This window comes from Caretta caretta, chromosome 5 (assembly GCF_965140235.1).
Source record: "Caretta caretta isolate rCarCar2 chromosome 5, rCarCar1.hap1, whole genome shotgun sequence".
Classification (NCBI taxonomy): domain Eukaryota; kingdom Metazoa; phylum Chordata; order Testudines; family Cheloniidae; genus Caretta; species Caretta caretta.
In genome coordinates this window covers 57,450,865-57,472,830 of record NC_134210.1, presented here as the reverse complement: position 1 = coordinate 57,472,830, position 21,966 = coordinate 57,450,865, and the positions used below count along the sequence as shown (strand labels likewise).

Sequence of the window (21,966 nt, the reverse complement as noted above, 5' to 3'; positions counted from 1 at the left end):
CAGCTTTGAACTTAACTATCATGAGTAGTTTTGTATTGTCTGCAAACTTTGCCACCTCACTGTTTACTCCTTTTCCTAGATCATTTATGAATATGTTGACAAGCACAGGTTCCAATACAGATCCTTGGGGGACCTCGCTATTTATCTCTCTCCACTGTGAAAACTGACCACTTATTCCTACCCTTTATTTCGTATATTTTAACCAGTTACTAATCCATGAGAGGACCTTCGCTCTTATCCCATGATTGCTTACAAGCCATTGGTGAGGGACCTTGTCAAAGGTTTTCTGAAAGTCCAAGTACCCTATATTGATTGACTCACCCTTGTCCACATGTTTGTTGACACCCTCAAAGAATTCTAATAGATTGGTGAGGCATGATTTCCCTTTACAAAAGCCTTATTGACTCTTTGGCAACATACTATGTTTATCTGTGTGCCTGATAATTTGGCTCTTCACTATAGTTTTAACCAATTTGCTGGTGTTATCTGATGAATAATTGATGTTTAGTAATTGTATAGAATTCTTTAAAATTAAATCATTTTCTTTTGCCCTTTGGATTTTCTACATTAAACCCCATTTATGTTTCAGGGAGGTTGCTGTGTTGTTCAAAAGGCAAAGATAATATTAGCCTGGGTCTGTGTAATGCATTTTATATGATGGTAAACTAAACATTTGTGTAAAATAGACATTGATATTCGCTTCATTAACATGTAAAGGCAAAACCAGGTATTTACCCCATGCAGAATTTGGATTTAATAGTGAAAAGCACCTGTGTCCTACCCTTTTCTAATGAAGAAATCAGATCAGTCCTTCATATAGTTGCAGTCTCCCACCTTGCATTCTAAGTCTTACTCACACTTGCTATGTAGACCCATGCATAGAGGGCTATCCTCACTTCTAATGAATCACATCCGCTTATGACTCACAACATTTTGGCTAATGAAGACTAAAGAGGCACGTTTTCACACTGGTTCCTGAACCTCTGTACACATTAGATGGCAATACTGCCAGCTGTATTTCTCAAGAGTTGCCCTCATCCTACCTGTCTTTCCGAAACTTGCTGCCTATGGAGACTGTAATATATAATATAGTGCAATGTATGTAAAGAGATACAGATCAGTGTGTTTCATCTAATCATGTGAGAAAATTTCACTGATATACTTGCCTTTACCCTGGATTGAAGAAGTATATTCCTGTGTTTTAAAAGAGTCCCAATCTCTAGAGAGCAATATATCAAGGGTCTCTATCACAGGCAGTCCCAAACCAAATCTCCAGGTCCTAACACCCCATATGTTGAGGAATTTCAGATTCAGAGCCAAGTTTTGTATCCACAGCCACCCCTAGTCTAAAATATTTATTGAACTGCCAGCCTACAATCCCAGGCACAGCCCGAACCTCTCCTAAGGGGATACAAGATTAAATCCATAGGAAAATGAAAAAAATCAGGAGTATATTTTTATTTCTTGATGGGTTTTTTTTTGTGAAGGTCTTGGCAAAAGTAGAATATTTCACTGAGTAAGTAGAAATGACCACATCTGAAATTAACAAACCGTTTTCTCCACACATTTAAAACATACTTCCAAAATGCAACAGAGAGCACCCCCTTTGCCTTCAGAATGTATTTGGGAGTGCATGAGGGAAGGAATTGTACACCTCACTGCACTTTTAAAAACATTTGCATCAATGAGCCCTGAAATATGCTTGGGGGAGGGTACAGGGTATGCTTGGCAATTTTTGACAAACTGTTTTAAATGAATGCAGGATAGATTAAAGTAATCGTTGTTGGAGCACTTTGTTCTGTCTTTGTTGTCTAACAATAGCCATCCATTATTAAACATTGTGACAATTAGTGATAAAAGCGTTTGATATAATTTCAGGAGAGAAGCCAAATCGTTTCAAGTATAAATCTGCCAAAATGAGACAGAATACTGTTTTGCCTTTCACTGGAGTTATAGTAGATGTTGCATAAGTAAAATCCCTCCAAATATTCCCTCACTCTTAAAACCCATGAAATTATCTGTTGGGGACTCTAACTTCAGCCTGATTCGTGGTTCTAAACTGGAACCATGCCTCAGAATATAATAACAATAAGAAAGATACGTTTGAGATATGTATAATAAAAAAAGGAAATTCAGTTTTGGCCAGTAGGTGGTGCTTTTGTACAAAACATTCGTCAAAGGCAAGTGGTATCATTCCTCCCTTATTTTAGAATAATGAACATTTTTCCTATTTCTCTCGCTCCCACACATTACAGCTTCCCACTGCCTCTAACCTGTGCACACAAATATGCAAACAAAAAATCAAGTTAGAATAAGCATTTAGCATATTTTCTTTTTCCTTTTTTAACAATAACATAGTGAGAACTATAGCTTTTGTTGGTATTTATAACACTCTTTGTTTGAGTTGGGTGTGCCCACATGCAAAGCAATATATTCCCCTGACATCTTCAATTACATTTCAACTAAAAGTCTCTGGTATCTTATTGATTAAAAGACACAAATAATATTTTGAATTTAGGATTCTTAAATCTGTAGCATAGATTAATATGTCAAATCCTAATCTGCCTAGGATATTTTTTCAATATTAATCCCTTTCAAGGTTCAGCTAATTTGAAGTCTTTTCATTTTTGAAGTTCAAAAACTTACACAGTCTGCATTATCTTGTACATTGCTACTCATCAGTGTGACTGATGGTAACAATACTTCTAAAGGAAAAGGAGTACTTGTGGCACCTGAGAGACTAACAAATTTATTTGAGCATAAACTTTCGTGAGCTACAGCCCACTTCATCGGATGCATGCAGTGTAAAATACAGTGGGGAGATTCTATATACACAGAGAACATGGGTGTTACCATACACACTGTAACGAGAGTGATCAGGTAGGTGAGCTATTACCAGCAAGAGAGAAAAAAAACCTTTTGTGGTGATAATCAAGGTGGGCCATTTCCAGCAGTTGACAAGAACGTGTGAGGAACAGTGGGGGGCAAGAAATAAACATGGGAAATAGTTTTACTTTGTGTAATGACACATCCACTCCCAGTCTTTATTCAAGCCTAATGTAATGGTGTCCAGTTTGCAAATTAATTCCAATTCAGCGGTCTCTCGTTGGAGTCTGTTTTTGAAGATTTTTTGTTGAAGAATTGCAACTTTTAGGTCTGTAATCGAGTGACCAGAGAGATTGAAGTGTTCTCCGACTGGTTTTTGAATGTTATAATTCTTGACGTCTGGTTTGTGTCCATTTATTCTTTTACGTAGAGACTGTCCGGTTTGGCCAATGTACATGGCAGAGGGGCATTGCTGGCACATGATGGCATATATCACATTGGTAGATGTGCAGGTGAACGAGCCTCTGATAGTGTGGCTGATGTGATTAGGCCCTATGATGGTGTCCCCTGAATGGATATGTGGACACAGTTGGCAATGGGCTTTGTTGCAAGGATAGGTTCCTGGGTTAGTGTTTTTGTTGTGTGGTGTGTGGTTGCTGGTGAGTATTTGCTTCAGGTTGGGAGGCTGTCTGTAAGCAAGGACTGGCCTGTCTCCCAAGATCTGTGAGAGTGATGGGTCGTCCTTCAGGATAGGTTGTAGATTCTTGATGATGCGCTGGACAGGTTTTAGTTGGGAGCTGAAGGTGACGGCTAGTTCTGTTATTTTCTTTGTTGGGCCTGATGTGATTAGGCCCATCACAGGACCATCATCTGGTCACTCGATTACAGACCTAAAAGTTGCAATTCTTCAACAAAAAAACTTCAAAAACAGACTCCAACGAGAGACCACTGAATTGGAATTAATTTGCAAACCGGACACCATTACATTAGGCTTGAATAAAGACTGGGAGTGGATGTGTCATTACACAAAGTAAAACTATTTCCCATGTTTATTTCCTGCCCCCCACTGTTCCTCACATGTTCTTGTCAACTGCTGGAAATGGCCCACCTTGATTGTCACTACAAAAGGTTTTTTTTCTCTCCTGCTGGTAATAGCTCACCTTACCTGATCACTCTCGTTACAGTGTGTATGGTAACACCCATTGTTTCATGTTCTCTATGTATATAGAATCTCCCCACTGTATTTTCCACTACATGCATCCGATGAAGTGGGCTGTAGCTCATGAAAGCTTATGCTCAAATAAATTTGTTAGTCTCTAAGGTGCCACAAGTACTCCAGTTCTTTTTGCAGATACAGACTAACATGGCTGCTACTCTGAAACAGTGCTTCTGTGCATGTGATCTAATCTGATTGATCTCAACAGAAACTCCTTGCTTCCCCTGTCACCACTTGTTCATGCATACACAGATGCATATGGATCAGTAACTGATTAAGACAGGAAACAAATGGTAGGAATAACTGGTCAGTTTTCACAGTGGAGAGAGGTAAACAGTGGGGTCCCCCCAGGATCCGTACTGAGTCCAGTGCTGTTCAACATATTCCTTAATAGGAAAAGGGGTGTACGGTGAGGTGGCAAAATTTGCAGATGATACAAAACTACTCAAGACAGTTAAGTCCAAAGCTGACTGCGAAGAGTTACAAAGAGATCACACAAAACAGTGACTGGGCAACAAAATGGCAGATGAAATTCAGTGTTGATGAATGCAAAAGAAATGCACGTTGGAAAACATAATCCTAACTATACATGCAAAATGATGGCGTTGGAATTAGCTGTTAGCACTCAGAAAGAGATCTTGGAGTCATCATGGAGAGCTCTCTGAAAACGTCTGCTCCATGTGCAGCAGCAGTCCTAAAAGCGAACCGAATAGGAACCATTAAGACAGGGATAGATAATAAGACAGAAAATATTGTAATGCCTCTATATAAATCCATTTCATTCCCACACCTTCAATACTGCATGCAGTTCTGGTCGACCCATCTCAAAAAAGATGTATTATCACTGGGAAAAGTACAGAGACGAGCACCAAAAATTAGCTTCCACCTGAGAAGAGATTAAAAAAACTGGGACTGTGCATCTTAGAAGAGAGACGACTAAGGGGGGACATGATGGACATCTATAAAATCCTGACTGGTGTGGAGAAAGTGAATGGGAAAGTGTTATTTACCCCTTCATATAACAAGAACTAGGGAACATCCAATGAAATTAATAGGCAACAGGTTTAAAACAAACATAAAGAAGTACTTCTTCACACAATGCACAGTGAATCTGTGGAACTTGTTAACGGGATGTTGTGAAGGCCAGAATATAATTGGGTTCAAAAAAGAATTAGCTAAATCCATGGAGGATAGGTCCATCAATGGTGATTAGCCAAGATGGGCAGAGATGCAACCCCATGCTCTGGGTATCCCTAAACCTTTGTCTGACAGACACTGGGACTGGATGACGAGACGGATCACTCGATAATTGCCCTGTTCTGTTAATTCCCTCTGAAGCGTCTGGCACTGGCCACTGCCATAAGACAGGACACTTGGCTAGTGGACCATTGGTGTGACCCAGTAATGCCATCCTTATGTTCTAATATTCATCAGTTATAAAGAAAACTCTAGTGGCTTCAATAGTGCAATGTCTCAGCATCCAAAATGTATCATAGCACTTACAAAAATATAGAATTTCTTTATAGGGTATACCATAGAGCCATTCAAGAGGGTCATGTCTGTTGTGATGCCTCCCTTGCCTTTCACTGGGTCTTAGTATTTCTTAGAGAATATTCTTCACATTCCTGGCATGCACAGTTATCCATAGGAGTCTTTAAACGGACGTTTTGGGCAAGTGTTTGCACGTTTCTGGGGGCTCCGTGCCTCCTCAGCCTGTAACTGGGTTTCCTTTCCTCCCACAGAGCTTGCACTAGCCCTCATGTATCTCAGAGTACAAATCTCTCCCTGCCTTCTACTCAAAGCCTCAGCATCAAGTCAGAACCTGTTTCTCCTCCTAGAGACCGCACCACCACCCCCTCGAGATACCCACAGCACACGCGCCACGAGGCGGGGAGATCTCCTGTTGACAGCTTGAGCAGCTGTAGCAGCTCATATGATGGAAGCGACCGAGAGGATCATCGGAACGAATTCCACTCCCCCATTGGACTCACCAGACCTTCGCCGGACGAAAGGGAAAGCCCCTCTGTCAAGCGCATGCGGCTCTCTGAAGGATGGGCAACATGATAGCGTTATTACCTAATAGGTTTTTTCTTGCAGTGTGTGTGTGCTATACCTTAATGGGGGTGGGGGGGGGGCGGGGTCGATATGCATTATATGTGCCGTGTGTGGAAAAAAAAAAAGTCAGGTACTCTGTTTTGTAAAAGTACTTTTAAATTGCCTCAGTGATACAGTATAAGGATAAACAGAAATGCTGAGATAAGCTTAGCACTTGAGTTGTACAACAGAACACTTGTACAAAATAGATTTTAAGGCTAACTTCTTTTCACTGTTGTGCTCCCTTGCAAAATGTATGTTACAATAGATAGTGTCATGTTGCAGGTTCAACGTTATTTACATGTAAATAGAAAAAAGGAAACATTTGCCAGAAAGTGGCAGACTTTACTGAGAGAGAAAGCAGGTGTTATGCAACATATAGAAAATGTACAGATGTTTTGACAGACCCAGCAATGGGTGGCCATGAATAAATGTTAGAAAGAGTCTGGGTCACCTACCATACCTAAAATGCTCACAAACATGCAGGCATATCATTGGAGTATGGCACTCAGTTAAAAGGATCAAAGACATGTAAAAGAGGACCATACTTGTAAAAATGTTCGTTTGAGGGCTAACATATTTAATTTTTAAAATTCTGGGTCTGCATTACGTATTAAATAAAAAATAGAAAAATATGTACATTACATTTTGCTTATTTTCATATTAAAAAGTAAGACAAAGTTTGCAAAGCATTTGTGGCTTTTTGTAGTTTCCTTAAGCCAAAATGTGTGTTTTTTTCCTTGATAGCTTCGCTAATATTTTAAACAGTCCTGAAGAAAACAGAGGACTTTTTGTATAGAAAGCACTACCCTAAGCCATGAAGAACTCCATGCTTTGCTAACCAAGATAACTGTTTTCTCTTTGCAGAAGTTTTGTTTTTGAAATGTGTATTTCTAATTATATAAAATATTAAGAATCTTTTAAAAAAAATCTGTGAAATTAACATGCTTGTGTATAGCTTTCTAATATATATAATAATTATGGTAATAGCAAAAGTTTTTGTTATCTTAATAGTGGGGGGATTATATTTGTGCAGTTGCACATTTAAGTAACTATTTTCTTTTGGTTTTCTTTTACTCTGCATACATTTTACAGATTCAAAGTCAGCTGTCAAAAAACTCATCTGTAAAAGGTTAGAATTTACCCAAGATGTAACACCCCTAAATCATTTTAATACAACATTTACAAACCATTGGGTGAACTGAGATCCATTGTATATACTGATTAGTTCTTTCATGCTGTTTTGTGCATTGTAACAAGTTCAGGGCCCTGATACTACTTATGTCCTGCATATCTTGTAGTTTTCCACAATTAAATGACAAAGTGGCATAACTTGGCCCTTTCTCATAAATTAAATGAAGCTGATATTCTGTCTGCTAGAATTGGATGTGCATCTTTTTAGGCTGCCAGATAACTGAGTGCAGATGAAGAGCTCTACAAGTCGTGGAGAAAGGAGTCAAAAGTGAGGAGTTAGCACAGAAACACAAGTTATAGAGTTTTAGCAATCTTAGAGAGATTTGGGTGGTCGGTAAAAGAAGCATTCAAAAGCAGATTTATCTTGTACAACCAATACTTAGCCAACAGGTCACCATAATTCTCACACATTGTCGCACAGAGGGAATGTTGTTGAACAATGTCTCCTGTGTATTTCACCCAAACAGGTTTTGCATAGGGCATCCACCATTTTCTACTATCATATATTTTTTTCTTTAATTAAAATCACTTAGGCAGAAAGAATACCCCATTCATTTTAGTACCTCTTTGTCCCTCATGTACTATTACAGGAAAATGGTGGAATACAGGATTTTTAGTTCAGCATTTATGTTGGGTGGGATTTGTTGGCTTTATTTTTTTTTTTTTTTTGCGCAATTCCCCTTTAAGATTTTAGTGCCATCATACAACTGATAATGTTTCTTCTTTTCAAGAGTAATTCTGTCTCCCACTTAGATGCATTGACACAGTAAGGAATCGAGCTGCAATAGCTGTCTAAGTATCAACATGGAGAGGTTATGTTACGGGAAACATACCCTCTATTTCCCATCTGTACATGCAGTTGCTGTGCACCGCTCATTGATAAAGTCTACCTCTCTGTGGTAGCAAATGGTGTATAGTGTACATTGTGCATTATGACTTGGGCTCTTCCTTTATATGCAACCTGACTACAAGTGCACACTTGGTCATGCAAAGGCTAGTGCATTGCTACGTATTTTGCATGCTCTCTAAGCAGAACAACATGTTGCTGTTGCATCCATCCTATCTCATAGAGCAATCTGTGGGATCAGAGTAAAGATATGTGTGCATAACAAAAAGTGAGACTAGTGCCCATAATCAGTTTTTTAAAACACAAAACTCTTTTTCAAAATACATTTCCTCACCTTAAAATGAATCTATTCTCATATTCTCAGTCTGAGATTTTTAAAGTTTAATGTGTCTAAAATATGCAAATATATCACAAATGTATCTTGCCATTTAAAAAAACTTAGGTTTATCAGTATTGTTAGTAGTAACTTGTCAATGGGGGCAGGGGAGTCAGTCTATTGAAATATGAAGAATAGCCATATTAATAGTTTATCTTACAATTTGCCTCAGCAGCACAAGAAAAAGGAAATTTGAGATTCTAAGACAGTAGTGGTATAACATACATTACCTTAAGTCACTAGCAGAAAGTAGCATGAAAGGTATTGCCATGGCAATTTTTAGTAATTCTAACCATGGTTTTATACAAACAAACACAAATCAAATCACATGAATACGGATGCCAGTCGTCCCTTTTGTTCCTGCTACTGAGCTCAACGAAAGTGTAGTGGCAAGATAGTGTGGGATAATACATATTTGTAAACTGATCTAATTAAAAGAAGCACAACTTTGATTGTGAAGTAACTTTCTGTAAACTATAACTGTCTACTTTTACCTGTTCCTTTATCTGTAACTTACCATGTATTGTGTTTGCAAAGGTAATTTGGGTTTATCGTGTGATTCCTTTGTATTTAAGGAGTTTGGGGCAGAGCCCTAAAAGAGTATTAACATTTACTTTACATTAATCCATGGTATATAATGTTTTAGGCAACATTCTTAATTGCAAGTTCAAATACCTTAAGTGGCATTTAGTACATCTTCAAATATTGTTGTATCTAAACTAATCCTTCTCTAAAAAGGTGTTTTCAGTTAGCCCAATTGCTGGCAACAATGATATGATATACACAGTTGCACAATCTGTATATTGTATGCATTGTTGCCTTTCACAATGGAGCTTTTATCATTTCACTGTTTTTCACAAGTTGTGTTTTATAACAAAATGGCTTATATTTTTCCCAAAAGTGGAATTTAATGTTTTTTAATGAATAATATAAAAATATTTGTTGATCTCAGATCTTTTTCAGGTAAAGCTAAAGTAAGAATAAAACAACTCAATATACTGTTTTCAAGAATGTCAATCCTTTTGTATTGTATGTATTATCCTATATACCCATCTTTTAACTATAGACGTACCAATGCTATTTTGTTTTCTTTTTCCTCTTCTTCTCTTAGAAAGTAAATGCTTTGTAATTTTTTAAAAGCCACTTGAAACCTCAATAAAGGCTGTTGCCTAAACATGGCATACTTCATCTGTTCCTGTTTATGCCATCTGCTGTGATGTCGTCACTTATATGGCATTAATTTCCTGCCACTACAGAGCTCTTGAAGGACTGATGGAACATTGGTGTCTGTTAGAATGCTTCAGACTGTAGATGTAATCAAAGGCTTTTGTTAATATATTTTAACCAAAGATGTGGAGCAATCCAAGCTTTGAGCCACGCCGTCTGCTCAAAATTCTCCATTTGATTATTTTTGTAATCAGGTGTTGCATTTTCCCTTCCCTGCTCATACCTCAGACTGATCCATACCTCAGTTTGATTCAAAGAGGTCAGTTCAACGACAAATAAAAAATGCAGTACCTGTGTCCTTTGTGGAATAAATAATGTAAAACCTGAGTTACCTTAGGCATTATACTTGGATTGCTTCAGATGGTTTGTTGTATCCTTTTTGTTTCCTGCTTCTTCTTCTTCTTTTTCTGGGGAGTTGTTTCCATTAAACAATGGTAATTAAAAAGTAAGCTTGTAAATGGGGGGCATATACAAGCATTTGCAACAAGTATTAAAATAGAGGCTCACAGCGGCATAAGCTGGACTTTGTCGCCACTAGATGACAAGATGTTATAACTAAGTTAAACCACATCTGTGTATCTCAAGGGACTTAATTCAGCTGTCTGTAGTGAACAAAAATGGGAAAATTTCACAAGTTTCTCCTGCTGGAAATAAGGTATAATTTGTATTTTGCAGACAAATCAGTAAAGTTACTGGCTTTCTTAGTGATACAGTGTCTGTGGTGCATTTTTTATTGATTACATGTTTTGTTGTTTAATTATATGCCATTGTAGCACTTTTAAAAATAACACTGCAACAAACAATTGCAACTGTTGTCAGTGTTTTCTATATCTGATTCCTAAATGGGGTAAAATGTTAATTACAAATGTATATGCTTATAGGGGCCTCTTCACCACAGTATCTTGGGGCCTCACGAATGTTAATGAATTTATCTTCACAGCATCCCTGTGAGGCAGGGAAATTATCATCGCTGCCTTTACAGACAGGAATCTGAAGCAGAGAGCTTACAAACCAGACTCTGATACCTGTACTCATTTGGGGTGAAATCCTGTGCCATTGAAGTCAGCATGACCTGGATTTCACCCACTGGGTATAGTTCCTTACTCTGCATTGGTCCTTTTGATTTCAATGGAACCACTCATGGAGTTGGTGCTATTTAGTGTGTATAAGCTTATCTGAATTTGGCCCCCAAAATGACTTGCCCAAGATCAAATCACTCAGGTCTCTTGAGTGCTAGCCCAGTGTTTTAACTACAAGACTATCCTCGACATGAAGTGCACTTTTTTTTTTTTGCTTAACATATTGCTTGGGTGACATTCTTTTAACAGTTGTGGCAGGCGAAAGGAAGAGTAACTTATTTATTGCTGCGGGCCCCTTTTCGCAGTACACTTATGATTTTGGAGCCTGTGAATAGAAACCTCAGTTTCTTTCAGCAAGACATACTTTAGTGTTAGAGACAGACAAATTATTAATAGTTTAAGGTGCTTGGTGAACGTGACAATTTCAAAAATAACATTAGAAGACCTAGATTCTAAATATATTGGTGAAAGAAAACAGCCATGCCGTTAATTACCATTACATTTAGTCAGCTGCCCCCACACTCCCACGCACAGTGTGTAGGACTTGCTCAGTGACTGCCTCCAGGAGCTGCACCGGGGAGCCAGCCAGGCTAAGAGCAGCAGCAAGCCCATGTGAAGAATTCTGGGGCTGCCCATGCATTAAGTGACACAATTGCTTTATTAACAGAAATGTTTCTAGTGTTGGTGAGTTTGGCCCCAACATAAACCATTAGGTGCTAAAGTTCAAGGGCATTATTTGTGTTGTATCATGTGCATGTGTGTTGCTCATGCTCAACTAAAGCACTACTTTACCTGCAGGGCTAACTAGACTTCTGCACATTTCCTCTGGGCATGTAACGGTATGTGTAATATTTTTCTGATCTTTGGACAGAGAGGTCAGATTTATGACCTCTTTCTCCTGTTGTCAGCTTCCTATACATTTGATTGGTAGTGAAATATTATCAATGGATAGAGAAGAAAGAAGGCTGTTAGTTAAAAAACAGATTTCTTTTTTTTTTTTCACCCCAAGAGTACAAAAACTCTGATTCACTTGCTTTAACTTTCAGGGATTAAAAAAATAAGATTATAAAATCTGCATCTTGAGAAGGAATTAGAAAAATCATTTTACTCCTCTTACTAAGCCCCCTCATCTTAAATTCGCAGTGGAACCGTGCCTTTGCATTACAACTCCGAAGTAAAGTGTACGGAATAACTAAACCTCTCACCTTTAACATCGAAGCACTCATCACTCAGGTTTTTTCAGTAGCACCCATCATCACAGCATCTAAGTGCAGTTCTGGCTAGCACTATTTGCCTCACAATACATACCTAGAAAAGTTAAATCGTATCAAGTTCATATAAACTGCAGAAAATAATCTCTGTACCATTCCTGGCAATGTTTTGCATTTACATCTTGTTTTTCATCCTTAAGAATCTTAAAGCATGCTACAAAAAAGAAATTAGCCTAGTCCTAAAGTTCTAGTCCCATTGGCTCTCCAAGAAGCACAGTGGAAGTCACAAAAATTTACCTCTAGGGATGAACATGGCAGCTGTTTAACAGTGCATAGAGCTGTACATAATATTGTAAGGCAGGAAATGATGAAGATGACTCTAGCTGATCGATGTTGCAAGGTGAATAAGGTAGTTACAATGTAATTACTCACACTGGAGTTAGACCAGGACTAATGAACTTTTTCTTGCAAGGATTATTGAATCGCTAATGACCACAAGTTATTTAAGTTCCCAGGAGCTTGGTTTTACATCTGTCACAAAACTCTCCCTGCTCAACGCTCACCAGACCACAGTGTCTGGGTCCAATCATGCTAGACCTGTGTGCTTTTAGGATATGTCTACACTGCAGTTAGACGCCCTCAGCTGGCCTGTTCCAGTTGACTTGGTCTCACATGCCTTGGCTCACGGCCTGTTTAATTGCAGTGTAGACTGGACTTGGGCTGGAGCATTGGCTCTAGGACCCTGCCAGATGGGAGGGTTCCGGAGCTGGGCTGCAGCCCGAGCGTGGATGTCTACACTGCAATTAAACAGCCCCAAGGCCTGAGCCCAATGAGCATGGGTACTATAGGCTGGGGGAGGCTGTGCTTCCACAAACAGCCAGGCATGGCCCCACCCTTGCCCTGCCCCTTACCCGAGGCCATGCCCCTGTCCTGCTCCTTCTCCAAAGCCCTGCCCCCATTCACTCCATCCCCTCTCCCTCCCTTGCTCACTCTCTCACAACCTCACTCACTTTCACCGGGCTGGGGCAGGGGTGGAGACGAGAGGTTCTGAGTGTGGGAGCAGACTCTGGGCTGAGCCTGGGGCAGGGGTTGGGGTGCAGGGTGCAGGTTCTGGGAGGCAGTTTGGGTGTGGGAGGGAGATCAGGGCTGGGGCAGGGGCTTGGGGTGTGGGAGGGAGTTTGGTGTGTGGGCTCCAGCCAGGCGGCACTTACCTTGGTTGGCTCCCAGAAGCAACTGGCACATCTCTCTGGCTCCTAGGTACGGGGGAGCCTGGCGGTTCTGTGGGCTGCCCCTGCCTGCAGGCACCACCCCCCGCATACGCGCTGAGTTTCTAATCTGCCTGGGGGTGCTCCCTGCCCCCACTCCACCCCTTCCCCCAATGCCCCACCCCTACCCTACAAATCCCCCACCAACTCTTTTTTGTGTCGGGACCCCTACAATTACACCACCATGAAATTTAGATTTAAATAACTGAAATCATGAAATTTACTATTTTTAAAATCCTAGGACCATGAAATTGACAAAAATGGACTGTGTATTTGGTAGGACCCTAGACACAAGAATTAAACAGTTCATAAAATCAAACTGGAATGCATAAGTTGTACTTAGATTCCCCCAGATCATCACAACGTCTCCTCCAGAAGATGGCATTTCTAATTGTAACGCTGACAGACCCCAGTCGTCGACGGGCGGGATCGAACCTAGGACCTCTGGAGATTAAAGCATGAGCCTCTACCACATGAGCTAAAAGCCAACAGCCTATAGAGCAGATTCATTTAACTCTCTAAGTGGTCTTGGTGTCACTAGAGGAGACAGAACACCACACCCAGAAGGTGTGTGGGTTACATACTTCCCCTAGCTGAGGAAGCATGTCCCAAGCTTCAGAGATGTCTCACTTGAAATCCTGGATGAGACCCCACTTGTAACACCAACAGACCCAGGTTGTCACTGGGCAGGATTGAACCGGGGGCCTCTGGAACTTAGTTAACAGCAACTTGGCTTTCAGCTCATGCTTTAGAGACTCATGCACTAAGGCTGTAGAGCAGACTCATTTTAACTCTCTCTTTAAATGGTCTCAGTGCCACTAGATGGGACAGAACACCACACCCAGGAGGTGTGTGGGTTACATAAGCAGAACAGCACTTTCCAACACTGCTGGGATGTTGGCTCAGCACTGACTCATAAGGAAGAGTGCAAACCAGTGATTCGTCATCATCTCGTCTTGCAGGCCTCGTGTTTTCCTTGGTTTCCTCCCATCCACACCCAATGCTGCTTAGTGTATGAGATCTGATCAAGATTGTTGCCTGACATTCAGCAGGTATTATAGGGGTGGCGGCGAGGTGGGTCAATTCTTTCTAATAACTATTTTAAAATAGTAGGCCACACTCTGCCCTGAAATGAATGGGGTTACATGAGGTATAAGAAAGGGCAGAATTTGGTCCAGACTATAAAATGGAAAATGGATTGAATAAACCATTCAGCATCAAGATAGGTGTAAGGCAGGGGTGCGTCCTGTCTCCTTTTTTGTTTATGCTAGTCATCGACCATGAATTAAAACAGTGCAACAGTAATACATATGGTCTAAAATGGAACAATTCAAGGCTATATTTGATCTAGATTTTGCTGATGGCAACGCTGTTATCAATGAAGATGTCAGTGGACTACAAAAATGCACAAACCAAGTAAAAGAAGTAATGGAGAAGATAGGTTTGAGATACAATGCAAAGAAATGTAAAGTCATGTTAATAGGGACTACAGGGACAGAAATCAAAATTGAAGAGGAGAAACTGGAGAAGGTGGACAATTTTATGTACCTTGGAAATACCATCAGCCAAGATGGTACTAGTTCTGAGGAAATAAAAAGAAGAATCGGGAAGGCAAACGCTGCATTTGGAAGAACCAAAAAAATCTGGCAACTCAAAAACTATCTCCCTCAAGACAAAACTGAATGTGTACAAAGCAATTGTTATCATCATCACAACACATAGCAGTGAGACTTGGCAACTTACCAAGAAAGAGATGCAAAAGCTGGATGCATTTCATCACAAATGTCTGAGAAGAATATTGGGAATAACATATAGAGATAGGAAGACAAATTAAGAAGTCAGAAAAATGACTGGACAAGGCACCCTCTCACAAATAATCTACAAAAGAAGACATCAGTGGCTGGGACATGTGCTGAGAATGAAAAAAGAACACTTACCAAGTATCGCTCTTGAATGGAAGCCAGAAAACGCAAAAGAAAGAGAGGAAGACCGCGAATAACATGGAAATGAACAGTTCTGAACGACATCAAGCATCTCAACATGAAATGGGAAGATTTGGAGAGAAGGGCAGTTGACAGACAAAGATGGCAAATATTGGTAGCCCAATGTGCAGCAAAACATGGAATGGACTAAGGTCTAAGTCTAAGGTAATTTGTAATATATTAATGAAGTCAATGGGAATTCTGTATTTGCAGACCCAAAGTTCTACCCATTCCTGACCCATTTGTGACAAAGGGAAATAGTCATATAAGAGGGACTGCATTCCCCACCAGTCCTAGTCTAAGACTTGGGAAGGCCAGACTAGAAGGTGGAGGGCCTTACTCCACTGCTCAGCCAAGACAAACCCAGGAACAATGCAGTTTACAATGATTGGTGTACTTAACCCCTTTGCACTGGTGTATTCAAAGTTTCTGCCATACGATGTAGTGCCTTGGCTCAAAAAGTCCTGATTCCAAAAAGTAAGTGATGCTTAGCAGTTATAGTTCTCTCATTTATGTATCCTTATGTTTCTGCCTGTGGCTCTTCAATGCCTCTGCCTGGAGCTTTCAATTTAGTTTTCATTAAAGTCTTTGTTATTCCTTGTCTGGTCAATGATCTATCCATTGCTGGGAGGAGGGGGGTGTAAAATGGCTAATTTTTTTTGTTTCTCTGCATCTCCACTACATGAAGTGGTCCGCTCCTTGGAACATAGAACTTAAAAGTGGCATGTTTACATGACAAGCCCATTTGGTCAAAAGAAGCACAATCCTGCTGTCAGATATATTGTACTTGATATAGCCGATCATTTTCTGTATCTGGAGGAACTACTCACCTGGGCTCCATAGGCCAGTCATCACTGGTCTCACAGTGGATGTTTATTCCTCGAATTTACAGCTTCCTCTGATTCTTGTGTGTGAAGATGTGTTATCTACTCAGGATTCAGAGGAGAAGGAAATGAAAGGAAAACACAATAGAAGTACACCGTAGTTGCCAGCTGGAAGGGAGGATGCAGCTACCATATGAAAAATGTCCATGTTATAGATGCAATTGTTTGTCTTTCCTAAACTACAATCCAGGGGTTCTGAGCAGCGGTACATGTAAGCTTGTTGGAAGTGGGATGCCAAAAACTTTTTAAAAAAAATCTTCCCAAATTAAACAAACAGGTGTCACATACATTGCCATGTGCCAGAAGACACCCAAGAAGCAAAATGCCCTCTCCTGGCCACTTTCAGCCATAAGAGCGAATAACACTCGCCAGCCAGGCCAGCATAGTAGTTTTATGTTGCAATGCATTGGGAACTGTGCTGATTGATGTTCTTTCATCAGGCACTCAGCTGGCTGGCTGCTAAACCGAGCCCTCAGTTCATGCTATATCACACAGCTCGAGCTACTGATATGAACTGACGAAGTTCCATGTGACATGACCAAAGCTCCTCTCATTCAAAAACACGCACACATACAGGGCTGATTCAGAGGGGCTGCAAAGCCTGCAGCTGCATGGCGCTCCAAGATCAAAGAGCACACACACACACAGAGGAAGCCACCCAGAGCAAAAGCTCCCTCTGCTACTTCCCAGCTGAGTAGCTCCTCCAGATACAGAAAATGATAGGCTATATCAAGTGTAAAGCTCCCACTTTGAGTCAAGACTACCTACCTCTCTACCCCATCTCTGAGTCCCCTGTATCACCAGAGCCCCCTGGACTCCAGCCAGAACCTCTACCCTCAATCTAACCTCATATCCTCTGACCCTCCCACCCAGACTCCCCGAGCCAAGCTGTGGTCTCTTTTAGTTTTCCCCAGGCAGATGTCCCCAGCCAGACACCTTTAAATGGGCCTGCACATTCCAGGGAGGTGGTCTGAGCCTTTGTTCAACAAAAGCAGTTTGTAAATATTCAGAAATCCTCATCCGCCTTTGACCTGCTCGTCTGAGTGCTTTGGTGTCACTTCTGTTCATTTGCCTGAGGTTGTGGAAGTTGTCTTGTATTTATAAGTGTGGACCTCAACTATGTAGAAGTAGCTAACTAGCAGTAGCTGCAAAAGGAAACATATGGAAATACAGGAAAGGCCTGTTGATGAGACAGACAATAGAGTATGTCAACACCAGAGGGACAAAACTGAAGAAGAGATTTCAGGCACTGCTGGTAAACTTCCTGAGACAAGTAATAAACAGTACAAGATTGTTAGAAGGTATGATCCCACCCAGCTACTTATCATTTGGATTTACATTAAGTGGTGAAGAATTATAGAATCATAGAATATCAGGGTTGGAAGGGACCTCAGGAGGTCATCTAGTTCAACCCCCTGCTCAAAGCTGGACCAATCCCCAACTAAATCAAAAAGTGAACCAGTGGGTCCTTTGCTATGAACAGTTATTCAGTCATTCAATTAAACCTTCCCTACTTCAATGTCACTTTGATATAAAGCACAGCAGCTTAAAACCTCTCAAATTTTTCAAGAGAAAGCTAAGTGTTTTAAAAACAGCTAAAAAAAATCTTTCAGTGGCATTAATGTGAAGGCCCTAGAAACATCACACCATGTAAGTTTGAGCATTGCTCAAACTGGGAAACCTCATACAATCGGTGAGACTCTCATATTACCTGTTGTCGATTCTTGGGGATAAAGTTGCAAAACAGTTTGATGTCATTTCCTTACTGGTGTATCACGAAGAATTCAAACCATGTCTTCTCAAGAACAGGAAGAGAATATGTAAAACAGCGTAAATTATTTTCATTACAATTAGACAAAAGTACTAATATTACTAATTTTGCTCAGTTTCTTACATATGTAAGGTTTGAATCAGAAATGACAATTAAAGGAGAGTTTTCTTTTTGTGAAGCTCTATCAAGACATACAATGGCAGAAGAAATCTTTAACAAACTGGATGCATTTATCACCAAAAATGGTGTAGAGTGGAAAAACTGCATCAGTACATGCTCTGATGGCACACTGGCAATGACTGGGAAATTTGGTGGAAATTTGGCAAAAATTAAATAAATGGTGCCTAATATTAAGTATACTCACTGCAGTATTCACTGTGAGGCACTAGTTCTGCTCCCCTCCCCCTCTTTCCCACCTCAAAAAAGGCACATCAATCTGTAAGTAATTCTGGATCAGGCCATAATGGTGGTCAATTTTATGAAAGCATGGTTGTTTTCAGTTTTATGCAATGAAATGGGAAGTGATCATTAAAATCTTCTCTGTACAGAAGTGAGATAGCTATCACATCGGAAGGTGTTGACTCCTCTCTGAACTCCATTCTGAGGAAGACATTTTCTTTAGTGATTTTAGTTTTGAATATGCTGATTGCTTTGCAGCTGAGGTATGGCTGTCAAGATTAGTCTACTGAGCTGACTTGTTCACATGTCTTAATGACCTGAATACCAGTTTACAAGGACTAAACACTATGCTTTCTCATGACAAAACAAGGGCAATGATAAGAAACTGCAGTTCATAGCATGAGAAGGAGGAAAGGGAAATTGCAAATCATTCCCAGTCTTGGAAAAAATCCTTATTGAAAATGAATTGAAAATTCTTCCTGATCTCTTTGCTAACATTGCCTGAATTTGGTCACCAAGTTTAATGAATGCTTTCCTGCCAATGTGACAAATGAGAATTGGATCAAGGACCCATTTTCAATAGAAGAAGACACCCTACCAGATAGCTTCTTGGCAAAGGAAAGGGAAGAGTTGATTGAACTGTCATGTGGTGGAGGACTCAAGCCTGAATTCAGCAAAATGCAGCTCAGTGACATTCGTTAACTTTAACCTGATATCAGACAGAGCTTTGACATTTTGTAAATCCTTCAGCACTACATGTCTCTGTCAAATGTTTTTTTCTAACCTGATAGCCATTAAAAAACAAGTACTGGACGAATCTCAATGCATAACCAGACCTTTGGCTGAAGTTCACCAATATCTCACCTGACGTAAAAGTGGCAAAGAGTCCTGTGGCACCTTATAGACTAACAGACGTATTGGAGCATGAGCTTTCGTGGGTGAATACCCACTTTGTGGGATGTATTCACCCATGAAAGCTCATGCTCCAATACGTCTGTTAGTCTATAGGTGCCACAGGACTCTTTGCCGCTTTTACAGATCCAGACTAACACGGCTACCCCTCTGAAGCTTGACACCTGACATAAAGCAACTATTGTCCTGTAAAACTAGATTAATAATATTCTTCTCATTAATGGCACCTTCTTTGTTTTCTCTGAGAGCTACTCAAAATGTTTTGCATTTTTCTTTATTTCAGTTTTGTAAAAAGGTAAGCAAAGTGAACTTTGGTTTACATTCAACAGTAATCCAGATAAGAATTAGCAGGAAATTCAGAATTCAATTAGACAAGTTAAAAAGTCAAACCACTGACGTAGTTTGGCAACATGTCAAAATATATCAAGACATTATTTATGACATATTTAATTGTTTCTTGTAACACCAAAGACATAAATAATAATGGATACTTTGTTGTGTCACTTTTTGATTCACTGCCTAAAAACCTGAGGTGTTTAAAAGGGATGTAATAATCAAACATTTTAGGCTTTATTTTACTGTCAAGCACAGAAAAACTTAAGCTTATTGAAACCTAAAATAAATGTACAGAAAAAGGAGAAATTTGCATGTGGTACTTCAAACATCATTTTTTTAAGAAGATGGTACATGAACCAATAAAGTTTGAGAACATAAAAATATAAGGACGGCCATACAGGGTCAGTCCAAAGTTCATCTAGCCCAGTATCCTGTCTTCCAACAGTGGCCAATGCCAGGTACCCCAGAGGGAATGAACAGAACAAGTAATCAACAAGTGATCTATCCCGTCGCACATACCCAGCTTCTGGCAAACAGAGGCTAGGAACACCATCCCTTCCCATCCTGGCTAATAGCCGTTGATGGACCTATCCTCCATGAATTTATCTAGTTCTTTTTTTAACCCAGTTACAGTCTTGGCCTTCACAACATCCTCTGGCAAGGAGTAACACAGGTTGACTGTGCGTTGTGTGAAGAAATACGTCCTTTTATTTGTTTTAAACCTGCTGCCTATTAATTTCATTTTGTGAGCCCTAGTTTCTGTGTCATGAGAAGGAATAAAGAACACTTCCCTATTTACTTTCTTCACACTAGTCATGATTTTATAGACCTCTATCATATGCCCCCTGAGCCATCACTTTTCCAAGATGAAAAGTCCCAGTCTTATTAATCTGTCCTCATACTGCAACTATTCCATACCCCTAATCATTTTTTCCCTTTTCTGAACCTTTTCCAATTCCAATATATCTTTTTTGAGATGGAATGACCACATCTCCATGCAGTATTCAAGATGTGAGCATACCATGGATTTATGTAGAGGCAATATGTATTTTCTGTCTTATTATCTATCCCCTTCTTGATGATTCCCAACATTCTGTTAGCTTTTTTGACTGCCGGTGCACATTGACTGGAGAACTATCCGCAATAACTCCAAGATCTCCTTCTTGAGAGTTAATTTAGACCACATCATTACATATGTATAGTTGGAATTATGTTTTCCAATGTGCATTACTTTTCATTTATCAACATTAAATTTCATCTGTCATTTTGCAATCCAGTCAGCGGTTTTGTGAGATCCCTTTGTAACTTTTTGCAGTCTGCTTTGACTTAATAATCGTGAGTAGTTTTGTATCATATGCAAATTTTGCCATCTCACTGTTTACCCCTTTTTCCAGATCACTTATGAATATGTTGAACAGTAGTGGTCCAAGTACAGACCCATGGTGGACACCACTATTTACCTCTCTCCATTTTGAAAACTGACCATTTATTCCTACCCTTTGTTTCCTATCTTTTAACCAGTTACCAATCCATGAGAGGACCTTCCCTCTTATCCCATGACACCTTACTTTGCTTAAGAGCCTTTGGTGAGGGACCTTGTTAAAGGCTTTTTGAAAATCTATGTACACTCTATCCACTGGATCCCCCTTGTCCACATGCTTGTTGACCCCCTCAAACCACTGCCAGCTACCAGAAAAGCATGCTGGGAAAGTGTTCTATAAAAGGGTGAACCCGTGATGAGAAATTTAGTGATAATGAGGCAATCACAAAGGAAGCAGCTTCTGGGAAAAAGCCTAATTCCCAACTTTATGTGGCTAGTTATTTGGGTACAAGACATAACAAGGTTTTCCAAGCTGGGCCTGATATATCTGAAATAGCACTATTTTGTTTTCCATTGACATTTTCTACCTATAATAAAAACTGAGGTGCTTATTGGACAAGAGCTGCTTCCTGTGCTTATAATTTACTGCTTTATATACAAGTGTATATGGCAAAGCTACAAAGAATTTCCAGCTGAGAGCCTGAGGCCAAAATATACAAGCTGGGGTGCTTAAATTAGGCAGCTAAAAATCATATTTAGGCACATAAATAAAAGTAGCCTGGCTTTCAGAGGTGCCAAACACTCACAATCCCCCTGAGCTAAAAGGGAGTTAATGGGGCTCAGCACATCTGAAAATCAGGCCTCTTTTATTTAGATCTTTTACTATGGATTTTTGCCATTTGACTTTAGGCACTCATGCTTGTACATTCCTATCATATCATTCCTATCCGAGCCACCACTCATACCAAGTATGCCTCTCTTCACATATTTTTTTCCCACCATTGTCTGAGGAGAGAAGCAGGCCTG

General features: G+C 40.0%; 1 protein-coding gene and 1 long non-coding RNA gene across 15 annotated transcripts in view; one reads left to right on the top strand and one right to left on the bottom strand.

Moving 5' to 3' along the window:
• Window positions 1–10,488, top strand: part of MEF2C (myocyte enhancer factor 2C) — a 142,630-nt gene extending 132,142 nt beyond the window's left edge. For all 13 annotated transcript variants that reach the window (XM_048851438.2, XM_048851437.2, XM_048851442.2 and 10 more), the window contains one exon: window positions 5,785–10,488. In XM_048851438.2, coding sequence (XP_048707395.1) covers window positions 5,785–6,106 — 322 coding nt within the window. In that variant the 3' untranslated portion in view covers window positions 6,107–10,488. The remainder of the gene's footprint in view (window positions 1–5,784) is intronic.
• Window positions 1–21,966, bottom strand: part of LOC125637226 (uncharacterized) — a 157,563-nt gene that overhangs the window by 88,680 nt on the left and 46,917 nt on the right. The gene's annotated exons all lie outside the window — the stretch shown is intronic.